At 52.9% G+C, this 12545-nt stretch overlaps 1 protein-coding gene across 1 annotated transcript in view; it reads right to left on the bottom strand.

The window, feature by feature from the left end:
* Positions 1-12545, bottom strand: part of CDHR2 (cadherin related family member 2) — a 34854-nt gene that overhangs the window by 3682 nt on the left and 18627 nt on the right. Inside the window, exons 7-22 of the mRNA XM_058724122.1 lie at positions 12358-12447; positions 11664-11789; positions 11446-11592; positions 11282-11357; positions 11078-11193; positions 10723-10956; positions 9535-9690; positions 9292-9453; positions 8952-9013; positions 8441-8684; positions 5984-6223; positions 3713-3782; positions 2959-3564; positions 2117-2188; positions 1644-1693; positions 128-279 (exon numbers count right to left, since the gene is read on the bottom strand). Of these exons, the coding sequence (XP_058580105.1) occupies positions 128-279; positions 1644-1693; positions 2117-2188; positions 2959-3564; positions 3713-3782; positions 5984-6223; positions 8441-8684; positions 8952-9013; positions 9292-9453; positions 9535-9690; positions 10723-10956; positions 11078-11193; positions 11282-11357; positions 11446-11592; positions 11664-11789; positions 12358-12447 (2603 nt within the window). The remainder of the gene's footprint in view (positions 1-127; positions 280-1643; positions 1694-2116; positions 2189-2958; positions 3565-3712; positions 3783-5983; positions 6224-8440; positions 8685-8951; positions 9014-9291; positions 9454-9534; positions 9691-10722; positions 10957-11077; positions 11194-11281; positions 11358-11445; positions 11593-11663; positions 11790-12357; positions 12448-12545) is intronic.

Raw genomic sequence — 12545 nt, 5'->3', positions numbered from 1 at the left:
CTTGGTCTTGGGACCCAACTGAAGTCCTCTGGAACCTACTTATGTACCTGCTAGGATGAGGAACTCACTGTCTTGAGGCCCTCCCTTGGGTTCCCCCCCCCCCCATCCAGGGGCTGCCCACAGTTACTCAATGTAGCCAATGAACACATTGGCCTCCAATGAGGTGGAGACCCGGAAGAAGCCCTGGAAAGGGGTCGTGGTCCCATCCTTGGCGATGAAATCCACTTGGAAGATGGAGAACAGGATGGCCCCATTGTTCCCTGAGTCATCGTCTTTGGCCTGGGAGAAAGAGTGGATGCCACCTGGGAGCCAGGCTAGGCACCCCTCCACCCCCAGCAAGACTCAGCAGCTAAGATGGCCTGGGAGACTGGTCCCATTATCTCCATCAGCTTCTCCAGGCCACCTCAACTAAGCAAACATTTTAGGCAATGTTCTTGCTCTGCAAATCCAGGTTTGGACAAGTCCCTGCTTCTGGCCCCCTAACTCATCAAGTCACTGCCCAAAGCCCTTCCCATGTGGAAATCCTGCCTTGCTTCCCCTCACCCACTGCCACACACACACACACACACACACACACAAGCACAAGGACACTCAAATTTCCTGAGTAGCTACTGTGTGCCAGGCACCTTCCCTTAGATCCCTCATTTCAGTATTTACTGACATTGGTACAAATTCCCCTAGTAGGCCATGAAAGCGGAGGTGAGGGCACAAACATTTTTATTCATTCTACCGCCTTTAGAGAAAAATATACCAACATACAGACCATGAGCCTGCTGTTCAGAACGAAGCCAAAACTGGTGTTTATGTTTCAAAAAAGAGCCAATTTAAAGAAAATGGGTCAAAGTTATGGCCAGACTCATGACATTGGACTGCAACCGGCTGAAGATTTGAAGACTCTTTAAGGCTTGAAAGAACCTGGAGAGGGAGAATTACTATTCCCATTTTGTGAGAAGAAACCAGAGCTCTGAGAGAGACGCTGTGCTGCTGAAGGCCCAGCTCGAAGTAGGGAAGGTCAGGCCCAGCCATCTCCAACACCCGTGCGCTTTCCACAGCCCAGGGACTGGCATACCACTCATCTGTTAACCCCAAGACTACTGCTGGGAACTGCCAGCTTCTTGCCCAGGAAGGAAACTGAGCTCCAGAAAGGCAGGCAGCTCCCCGGGTCGGTAAGAGGCCCGAGCAGGCCTGGTCCCCAGGGCTGTGTGGGAGGTCTCAGCCTTCTGTGAGGCGTGGCCGGCACCTTCTAACAAACACACCCACATCCAACACCATAAAAACGCTGAAAGTATGTTTATAATTTTACTCTGAAAATTACTTATCTCCAAGGAGCTCATTTAATTTACAGTTGCTATGATTTCTCCGTATTGCTCAAGAATTCTGGTGTAGTGAAAGAAATCTGGCCTGCAAATGGTTTCTATGGTCATGAGAATTTTTAGAAAAACTAAATAACAATTAATGGAGTTGAATCATATCAATCAGGCATGTGTTTGTTTCCATCCTGGGGTTTTCTCTTCATGTGTTGGAGCCAACAAATTTCCTGTCTAGTGTTAAAACATTTTAGGGGCAGCTGAAAGGCCTGAAGGCCTTGGTCCTGTGTCTCCTGGGGCTAACGCGATGGACAAAGGCGGGAGCCAAGGACTTACCTGGACAGAAGCCACCTGCTGGTTGGGCACCACAAGTTCTGGGATGATAACTACAAACGTGGACAAGAAAGGGTCAGTGGAGTCGGGGCCCGTGCCCACTTGTCTGAGGTGCTGACCACAAGCCCAGCTCAGAACTCATTCCCCCAAACTTTCCCTCGACCTCTTTGTCACCAGAAACCCCCATTACAATGGCCTCTGAGCCGTTAGTTAGCAGCTCATCCACCTCCCAGTGTGCAGATAATGAGGAAACTGAGGCCCAGAGAGGGAGGGAGGGACTGGCCCAGGGTCACATATGAGTTGGGGCAGACCTGGGATAAAAACTCAGATCCCCCCTCCTTTTGAAATCCTGGGAAAGAGGCAGGATTGGGGACCTTTCTTTCTTTCTAAGGGCCCACTTGGGGCCTGAGGAGGGTCTATGGGAGCTACCTAAAGGTAATTCTAGCAGAGTATGGAGGGAAAGGCTGGCTGCTTACCGAAAGTCTTATTGTCAGGCAGAAAATAGGGTTTATTATCATTCGTGTCCTCAATGGTGATGGCGAGGCTTCCTAGAGGAACAAGGTTGGCTCGTTCTGGTCTGTAGGCAAAGGCCTGACCCAGAAAGCCTGGGCCTCAGGCACACTCCCAGCTGCCTCCCTCCATGCATCTCCCATCCTCAGCCCCCTCCCCTGCTTTTGACCTGAGGTGTCCACTCAGTCTCCTCTGGCCTTTGTGGCAGGGTGTATCCTCCCCATACTTCAGAGAGGGTAAGCAAGTTGTCCAAGGTCATCCAGCAAGAGCATCAGGCCAGGATTGAGCCCAGCCTGGATATGTCCCACCTGACCCCAACATTGTCCTGACACTTGCTAGCTGTGTAAGCTAGGTTATTGAACTGGCCGCTGTGTGCCTCAGTTTCCTCATCTGTAAAATTAGATAGGGATCACCTACCCCACGGTTGTGTGGGAATAACATAAAGAAATGCTTATAAGGTGCTTGGCATAGCTCTTGGCTATAGCAAGTTCTCAAAATATGCTAGCTCTTAATGTGGTTATTATTGCTATCATAATCAAAGGCGGGATACGAGCACTCTGAAGCATGTTCCTTCCTTTACACTGCCTCACAGAATAATAGCATTATTATTCTACACGCGTGTTTTCTTTTAATCTGTACAGCCAACCTACTACCCAAGTCCACTTGACAGATGGGTAAACTGAGGCTTAAGGAGGTGTCACAACTTTCCCAGTGACACAGCTGATAAGGGCTAGAGCCAGAATTCGAACCCTGACCTTGTAGGTCCCAGCCCATGGCTGCTATGCCGCAGCCTGCCAGGCCACCTCACCATTGTCGCTGTAGGCCTGGAAGCGGAGGTCCGTTGTGAGGTCACAGGCCCGCACGACTAGCGTGACCAGGTCACAGGTCTCGTAGTCAATGGCCTCACTCTGATTGATGAACACAGAGCCATTGGCCGACACAGAGAACCAGCCACGGCACAGGCTGCCCACGTTGACCCCGGCCTTGGTGCAGATGACGTTCACAAGCTGTATCTCCAGCTGAGCCATGGTATCCACATCGCGAGCAACCACCTCAGCCACCAGGCCATGCTGCGAGCCATTCTCAGCCACACGGACGCCCCGGAGTGAGGCTGAGTCCAGAGTGGGCGGTTCATCATTCACATCCTCCACAGCCACAAGGATTTCTGCTGTGGCCTCTCTCCCCTGGGGGTCTGGGTTCTCGGCACTCACTGTCAGATTGAAGAAGGGCTGTGTCTCGTAGTCCAGACTCACATCCGAGGGCAGCCAGAGGCGGCCCTCAGCCCACCCAGCCTCCAGCATCGAGCCTCGGAGCACGAAGTTGTTGGCACCACTCCCTGAAAGACTGAAGCTGATGCGGTTGTTGGCTTCCGTCTGATCCGCATCCCAGGCCTTCAGCACGCCCACCAGCTCTCCTGTGGGTGAGGACAGAGTTCACAGGGACCCCTGGCCCAGGCATCGGTGGCTTCGTCTGCTCTCACCTCCCTCAACTGCACCCTGGGGGGACCAGATGCCTCACTGGGCCCCAGCCCCAGTGCCTGGCCTGACCCAGGAAGGACTTACCTGGGTCCCTCTCCTTCACCGAGAAGGAATAGATGGACTGGTTGAAGACGGGCAGATTGTCATTGATGTCCTGTGGGCAGAGGTAGTTCTGAGCCCAGGGACCTCAGGAGGACCCACAGTTCGGCCTCCTCCGAGCCCATCTGAGAAATCAGTGCTTCCTCTGACCCAAGGCACAGAGGCTGTCAGTGTCTCCTCAGAGATCACCGTCCACTTTGCAGATGAGAAAAGGGCCTTTGAGAGGACGGAACTAGCCCAGAGCGCACACCTGGGGCTCACAGACCGGTCGCGGGACCTCTGAAGTTAGTTCTATGATTTCAGGGAGCCCCACCTCCTTCTTGTTTCTCTGACCACAGCTCAGAGCCACCTTAGACCCTGCCTTCCAGAAGGGTGGTTGAGCACCCCCATCAGTGTCCCTGCTGGCCCAGCTCAACTCCCCATCTTTGGATTTATTGTGTTGGCACCAATGCCACTGTTTTCTGTTCTCACCTTCCTTCTCTGGCCCTGGCCACTCACACCTACAAATGCTGCCACTGTTGTTACAGCACAGAGCTTCCTTCCCAAACACTGGTGTGTGTTGGGGGCAAGGGGTGCCCTTGGCTTTTCCAGCCCTTCCCCGGGGTGGCCCACAAGTATCTGCTTTTGCTTTCAGCTTTTTTAAAATAATGGTTCAACAGACATCTTTGAAAACAAAGCCGTGTCCCCCTTAACTAGATATATTTTCTGGGGGTGATTTCCCAGAATGGCATTGCTGGCTCAATGCACACGGCCAGCCGCCTCCGAAGTCGCAGGGGTCGCTAAGAGCACAGCTCTGAGTCAAATCCAGCTCCCCCTCGGCTTCACGCATGACTTTGACTTCTCTGGGCCTCAGTGTTTTCATTCTGCAAGATGGGTCGTAGTGCCCAGTCTAGGGGCTGTTATGAGGACTAGTTCATGGGTGTGAAAGGACCTACTTGCTCAGCTAATGCAATTCTGCTTGCTTCCTTCTTCGTGACCTACTTCACCCCAAGGACAGTGAACAAGCTGGCAAGTCCTAATTTGGCTTCTGTTCCTCCATGTTCCCTGAGGTCTCACTCTGATCCTTGTAGGAAAGCAGTGCATCCTGACCCAGTGGGACACAGGGCTGCTCTGTGGGATGTTGCGGACTGTGCATCGCACAGCCCTAGGAGGCGCCAAACACATCACGGACATTGTAGAGGTGCACATTTGTTACAACACTTTTCTGAAGGAAGGTGCCCTGTGGGCTGGTGGCGGCCTTAGAACCAGAGAGACTGGGTTCAAAACCCGATTCTGCGACCCTAGGCAAGCTACGCCACCTCTGTGCCTCAGTTTCTTGATCAGTAAAATGGTAATAACCATCCCTACCTTGCAGGTGTGACGGAAACCCCACAAATGCTGATTTTCATCCCTTCTGTTTACCCCGGAGCGGTGGTGAGGAGATAGGAGAGTTTCAGGTAGAACTTTGTGAATGATTATTAGAGCCAATACAGTGAGTAGTTCGTGCCTTATCTGTGGGAGAAACGTTCCAGGAGCCCCAGAGGATGCCTGAAAAGGCAGATGGTACCTATATGTACTGTGTTATTTCCTATACGTATGTACCTATGATAGGGTTTAATATATAAATCAGGCACAGAAAGAGATGAACAATAGCTGCTAATAAAATAGAACAATTATAACAATATACTGTGATAACTGATAATGCAAATGTGGTCTCTTTCTCTCTCTCAAAATAGCCTTTTGTCCTGCACTCATCCTTCTTACTGTGAGGCTGTGAGATGATGAAATGCCCATGTGATGACATGAAGTGAGGTGGATGACATGGGTGTAGTGATGTGGCGGTGGGTAGCTACTGACCTCCTGATCATGTGTCAGAAGGATCATCTGCTTTGGGGACGCTATTGACTGCGGGTCACTGGAACTGAGGAAAGCGGAACCGTGGATAAGGGGGGGCCCGACTGTATTCACGGAGTACCTTCCTTGGCCCAGGCACTCTTCAAAGCCCTTTCCATTCACTAACTCACTTTAGGTTGTTTTTATCACCATTTTACAGATAAGGAGCATGAAGGCACAGGGAGTTTGAGTGATTGCCTAAGGCCACACAACGGAGCCAGAATTCTAACCCAGGCGGCCTGGTTCCCGACCTCTCTTGCCCACCATACCGCAAAGGGCAGAAATGTGACTCAAGTTGGAGGGGTGGAGTGCTGGCCATACGCAATGAGCTCCCCAACACAGGGCCCACCCTGGCACCCCTCCTACGGCCGAGCCAGGCCTTACCTCCACATTGATGGTGATATTGACTTCAGTGCTGAGGACAGGCACACCACAGTCAGCCACAAGCACGGTCAGCACAATTCGGCCCCCCAGGGCAGGCTCAATGGCCTCTCGGTCCAGGGGCCCCTGGTTTCTGAGGATCCCTTTATCAGGGTCCACTGAGAAGTTGTGGCTGTAGGGGCCAGGCAGCAGGATGAAATGCAGATGGCTGTTGTTGGTGTCTGGCTGGTCGTTGTCGTGAGCCTGTGCGGATAACCAGCATTGGGCCATCAGCTCTCAGATGCTCCCCAGCCCCCCTTCTGCAGCCTGGCCTCCCCCTCCAGCACTGGCACGCAAGGGCAATAATTAGGCCTAAAGCCAGCGGGATGCTGGCCAATCTCTCAGCCTCAGTCTCCCATCAGAGGGTCAGATCAACAGCTTGCAAGAGTTCTGAGGTCTTAAGCTCCTGATGTCAATCATTTGCCCCACAAATATTTCCTGCCTACCTACCGTGTGCCCAGCCCTGTTCTAGGCACCGGACAATCACAGAGCCATGACCAAGGCAATTCCCTCATGGAACTGAAATTCTAGTGGAGAGGGGGCATGGGGGAGTATGTTATAGCTATTCAAAATTCAAAAACAGGGGTGCCTGGGTGGCTCCGTCGGTTGAGCGGCCGACTTCGGCTCAGGTCACGATCTCACGGTCCGTGAGTTCGAGCCCCGCGTCGGGCTCTGGGCCGACGGCTCGGAGCCTGGAGCCTGCTTCCGATTCTGTGTCTCCCTCTCTCTGACCCTCCCCCATTCATGCTCTGTCTCTCTGTCTCAAAAATAAATAAATGTTTAAAAAAAAAACCGAAAAAAATAACAAAATTCAAAAACAAACAAGTATAAAATAAGCGTGAAGTCCAACCAGTTTCTGATTTTCCCACAATGACTACTTCAGTGCTGTTGTTTTTGTTTTTGTTTTTTTAACCCGTTGATTCTTCACCCAATTCGTGTGTGTCCGTGCGTGTGTGTTCCTGTCCCGCCAGGGTCCTGAACACATGTGCTTGGTTTGCCTTCGGGGTGGTCCAGCATGGAGAATGCAACAGGTTCTTTCAGTCCTTTGCATATGCCTTCCCCTCACCCCAATGCCTTCTACGCCTCTCTGCCTGACTCCAGGCCAGGTTGGTGATTGCCCGGGGCCTCTACGTCCCCTGTGCTGTCTTTCACACAGCACGGGTGACACCCTTGGGTGACTCTCTGGCACCCTCCCCTAACTGAGAGGCACCTGCAGAAATATGGTGGATTCATCTGAGAGGACCTGGGGCCCAGCAAAGGGGCTTTGAATCCAGGGCTGGGCTACTCTGACTTGGAAGCAAGTCTTCCTCCTTGCCCATCCCCCACCTTCAGCTCTTTCATCTCAGCTCCACTGGGACTTGGTTATTAAATGCCTCCTGTACAGGCAGCCAGAGATGTTTGCTCCAGAAGCCTGACCCTGTCTGTTCACCCCTCAGCACTTTGAATTTGGGCCAGTTAATTCACCAAGCGCTTCTCGGGGCTAACGCCGGGCACCGTGGTTACAGCAGCAGGTCTGAAATGCTCCTGCCCCAAGGAGCTCACAGAGCAGAGTGAGAAGTTATCAAGGAAAAAGAAGAAAAGGCTCAGGTTTCAGGGCAGAGAGGTCTGAGCTCTGGCTCCAGGGCTGCCACTTACTCGCTGTGCAAGCCCCCAAAAGTCACTGAACTTCTCTGAGCCTCAGTTTTCTCCTTCTGTGAAATGGGGATCATTACAGCATCTGCTTCACAAGTCAGTCGGGACACCAGAGGTGGGAATGTGCCCTGGAAACCACACAGCCCCAGAAATACGAGAGCATTCTATGGCCACATGATTGTCATTCTGAGGACCTGGTTTCTCTCCCACCTCTTACAAGACCCCCTATCGGATGACTCAGGGGAGATGCTTGTCTCTGATGTTTCTTTGGAGCCAATAGTGGGTTTTTATCTCATAAACTCTGTGAAGCTAGCCACTGATATTTCCTTTTTTGCATTGGCCATCAGGGAGCTCAGAACTGAATTTTCAGCCCACTCTTAGCAATTGTGTGGCTCTGGGTTCTAACTTTACCTTTGTGCCCATTAGCAATACCATTCTTATTTTCCCTTTTTCCTTATTTCCCCCATTTTTACCTTACTTTTAATCAAAATCACCTCAAGTCCCTTTTGGAATGAAACGGGGGGCTGAAATTAAAAAAAACTATATGTTTTTGAGGGCTTGCTCTATGCTAGGCTTTACACTGAGCACTCTGAATGCATTATCTCATTATTCTCTAGTGGCCACAATTGTCCTCATTTTCCAAAGAGGAGACGGAGGCCCAGAGAGATAGATTAACTTTCTCAAGACCACAGAGGAGAGCCCAGATTCCATCTCAGGGCTGGCATGACTACAGAGCCAGGCTTGGTCCCTTGTCCCTGTTCCACCTGCCAGGTCCAGGCCGGCTCGCACCTGGATGGTCACAAAGACATTGCCCTCCTCCTCCTGGACAAAGATGTTGTAGGAGCCGGTGACCACAGGCGGGTTGTCATTGACATCCAGCAGGATGATATGCAGTGTGGTGGAGGTCGACAGTTTCCCGCCGTCTGTGGCCTGCAGCGTGAGGTAGTACACAGCCTCCTTCTCACGGTCCAATAGCTCGCTGTTCCTCACTGTCACTGTCCCTGAGTCTGGATCCACCTCAAAGACGTCTGCCCTGCACAGGGTGGCCAGAGTGAGCAAACAAAAATATAGGATGCCCACTTAAATTTGAATTTCAGATAAGCAATGAAAAATATTTCAGTATGTCCCAGGCAATATTTGCAATCTACTTATTCTAAACAAATTATTTGTCGTTAATCTGAAATTGGAATGTAACCTGGCATCCTATTTGTTACCCACCTACAATAGCCCCACTGTGAGGCAGAGAGGCGGGCCCGGGTCCCGCTCATCCACCTGCCCCCTGCCCATGCTGAGACCTTACCCGTTCCCCGGAAGCAGGCTGTAGGTGATGCGGCCCCCATCACCCGTGTCAGGGTCGAAGGCCTGTGAGCAGAGAGTTAGACAATGGGACACTGTTTGGAAATGATGTCACTCCCTGTCAGCTATGCAACTGATGGGGACAGGGCTGTCCTGCTTCTTGACACAAAGGGAGAACCCCTAACACACTGAGATTCACAAATAGACTCCCCACGCATATGTGTACACACTGGCTAGGACGTGATGACATCAGGTGATACAGAGACATGGCAGGGTCACGGTCCCCAGGTCTGCCCTTCTCCATGTCTCTCCTGGCCCAGCCCACTCAGGTCCCCATCACTCACATGGATGCTGTTGGTGACCACAGTGCCGTCTGGACTGTTCTCCGAGATACTGAGGTTGTACAAGCTGTGGGTGAATGTGGGTCTGTGGTCATTAACATCCCTAATGTGGATGGTCACCAGGGCAACAGAGAAGTTCCCACTGACTGAATCAGTGGCCACGACCTGAAGACAAGGGAAGAGCAGCAGCATTGGGACCAGAGCACCCGTGGACCGCACTCCCCGGCACCCCAGAGCACCCCTCACCTGCACCAGCATCACTGTCTGCCTCTCGTAGTCCACCAGTGCGGGAGCTCTCACAAGCACCTGCACATCCACTGAGCCCGCCGCCCGCTCGGGGGAGACACTGAAGGCTTCGGCATCGGGGCCCCTCGTGGACAGCAGGAAGGTGCCATTGCTGCCCTGTAGAGTTGGGCATATAGTATAGCAGAGCCCCCACCTCCTACAATGCACCAACCTGTATCTTGCCTGTGATCCCTGCCCATAGGCTCCTGCCTGAGGAAGCCCAGACTTCTGAAGTCCCATAGGTGGGGCACTGGTGGGGGGCTCTCGAAACACTGAGGCAAGAGGGCCCTGGGGAAGCTGGGCTGTGCACTCCCTGCAAATGTGAGCTCATCGGAAGAAGACATCTCTAGGTGCCTGGACTCCTGGCTTGGGCTGGAGAGACAGAGCCTGGACACATTCCCCTCACTCCCAGGAGACGTTACTGAGTCTTGCTTACGAGCTCCCACTCAACATGCTCCACCACCCGTACCAACACCAAATACCAGTAATGCCCAACATCACCCCATTACCCATAGCACCCTCCATCCCACACCCCCTCCGCTCTACTCAACACCAACCACTAACTCAACACATCTACCCACCCACCACCACCCAGTGCCATCCTCCCCTCCACATTTTGTATCAACTCAATATCACCCAATACTACCAAATACCATCCATAGGTATTCATTGCTCAACACCACCCCGCTCAACTTCCACTTAAGAATACTCTCCAACGCAGCACTCATTCAGATCACTCTGTGCTCAGCACTGCCACATCCCCCAATATCCAATACTGCCCAACACCCCTCAACTTCACTAAGCACCCATCACCACCCCCTCCTCAACACCACTGAAAACTATACTCCATTCAACATTACCTAGTATCCAGTACTAACCTCCGCTCAACACTGCCTTTCTTTTCACCACCACCTAGCACTGCCCTGAACACATGACTACCCATCAGCATAACGTAACCCAAGATTTCCAAGTATCGCCCAATAACTCCAATTTTCTACCACTGTTCATGATCAGCACCAGCAACACCCACCACTCACCTCCCCACCTTGCATCTTAGTACCGCGTTCTATGGGTCAGTCTCCACCTCCCTCTCTCAGTCATCTCCCAGCAGCACCCTCACCCAACCACCCCTTGTCTGGGTCCACCTGCCTTGTCTGGGTCGTACACGACCATGGTGAGGTCATCGATGGGGATGCGGGTGGAGGCATGCTCATCAACATAGCCAGTGAAGTTGACTTGGGTGTCTTGGGGAGTGAAGGTGCAGGCTGGGAGGCTGCAGTTGTAAAACTCGGGTTTGTGATCATTGACATCCGTCACCCTCAGCGTGACCCATATGCTCACCTTGGCATCTTGCCCATAGATGTTTTGGTGTGTCTCGGTGGCCTGAGAGCAGAGCAGAGGCCAAAGGGCAGCACTCAGAGAACAAAGGCTCAGAGAGAAGGGAGATTTAAGGCCAGAAGCTGAGAGTTGGGGTGCAAAAGGGGGCAGTGGAGCCCTCACTCACCGTGACCTGCACCTTCACCTCTTCATCCTCCTCCAGCAGCTGCTCACGGTCCAGGGAACCATTGACCGTGATCACCCCATCTGGCCTGATGTCAAACAAGCCGGGCCTTGTGGAGTCTAGTGACAGGCAGTAGGAGCTGCTGCTTCCAGTGGCTCTGGCAGAGCCCCCATCCCTCCCCCAGCCTGGGAACACCCCCATTCTCACTGGAAATGCTGTAGATCATCTGGGAATTGATGCCTCTGTCACTATCCACAGCCTCCACCTTCAGCACTGGGGTTCCCTGCGCAGAGAACCACCCGGTTCGATGGCCCAGACCCTTTCCTTGCCTCTTGGGCCCACCCAGGCCCCCTCCTTGTCCTCTAGCACACCTGGGGTGCATCCTCAGTCACAGAGGCTGAGTAAAACTCCCTGATAAATTGGGGGTCCAGGTCCGGCTGGTCGACCACAGAGATGGACAGGAAGACAGGCGAGGAGCACTGGGTGATGAAGCTGTTGTTGTATATGCCGCCTGAGTCCTGTGGGGAGACAGGTCCCTGTGAGCCCGGGCCTCAGGTCACGGCACCCCTCCGTCTGTGCCCCCACTCACGCAGGCCTCCAGCTCCAGCTGATAGAAGGCACTTTTGTTGTTGTAGCTGAGGTTGCCATTGAGGATGATGGAGCCATTGGGCAAGATCCTGAAGAGGTGCTGGCTGTCTCCAGTGCTAGGGATGACCTAAGGCAGAGCACAGTCAGGCCAGGCTCCCCTCTGAGAGACCTGGGTTCAAATCCTGGCTCTGCTCTTGACCAGTTCTGCCACTCTTACCAGGTCACATAACCTCTCTGAGCCTCAGTTTTCGCCTCTGAGCGAAATGAGCTCAGATATTTCATCGGTGGGTTGAGAGAAGGGTCAAATGAAGTAAAGTATGTGCTAGGCACATCATGGGCACTCAGTTAACAGGAGCTATCACTGGCAAACTTGTCTTCAGGAGAACTGAACACCCCCTTGGACAAGACACTGAACATCTCCAGTCGGCCACCAGGCGGTGTGATATGAACTCAGCAAGGGCCCAGACAGTGCCCTGGGCAAGGAGGTGAGAAGGAGGGTCCTGTCCACAGCTTGGCCAAGTGAGGTCCAGCAGGGGCCAGCGAAAGGTTTGGGAGCTAGGGCTGGGCCACCACAAGGACACACACTGTCCTCAAGCCGACACTCAAGGTTCTTGCAGGTTGTGTGGGAGATGCTGCCCCCTGGTGGCTATGAGGGGCAGTGGGACCTATACTCCCAGGGACTTGCCAACGCTCACCGCCTGTATGGAGTACACCACGGCTCCTGCAGACTCCGTGTCCGGGTCCTTGGCCACCACGGAGAACACCAGGGAGCCGACTGGCAGGGTCTGTAATGAGGAACTCTAATCCATCCCCTCCATAACTGAGCACTCACTTCCCCTCCCTGAGCTTCAGTGTCCCCAGCTGTACCACAGGGATAATGTAT

Source organism: Neofelis nebulosa, chromosome 1 (genome assembly GCF_028018385.1).
Source record: "Neofelis nebulosa isolate mNeoNeb1 chromosome 1, mNeoNeb1.pri, whole genome shotgun sequence".
NCBI lineage: Eukaryota > Metazoa > Chordata > Mammalia > Carnivora > Felidae > Neofelis > Neofelis nebulosa.
The sequence above is the reverse complement of the archived record's forward strand: the minus strand, read 5'-3'. Positions and strand labels throughout refer to the sequence as shown.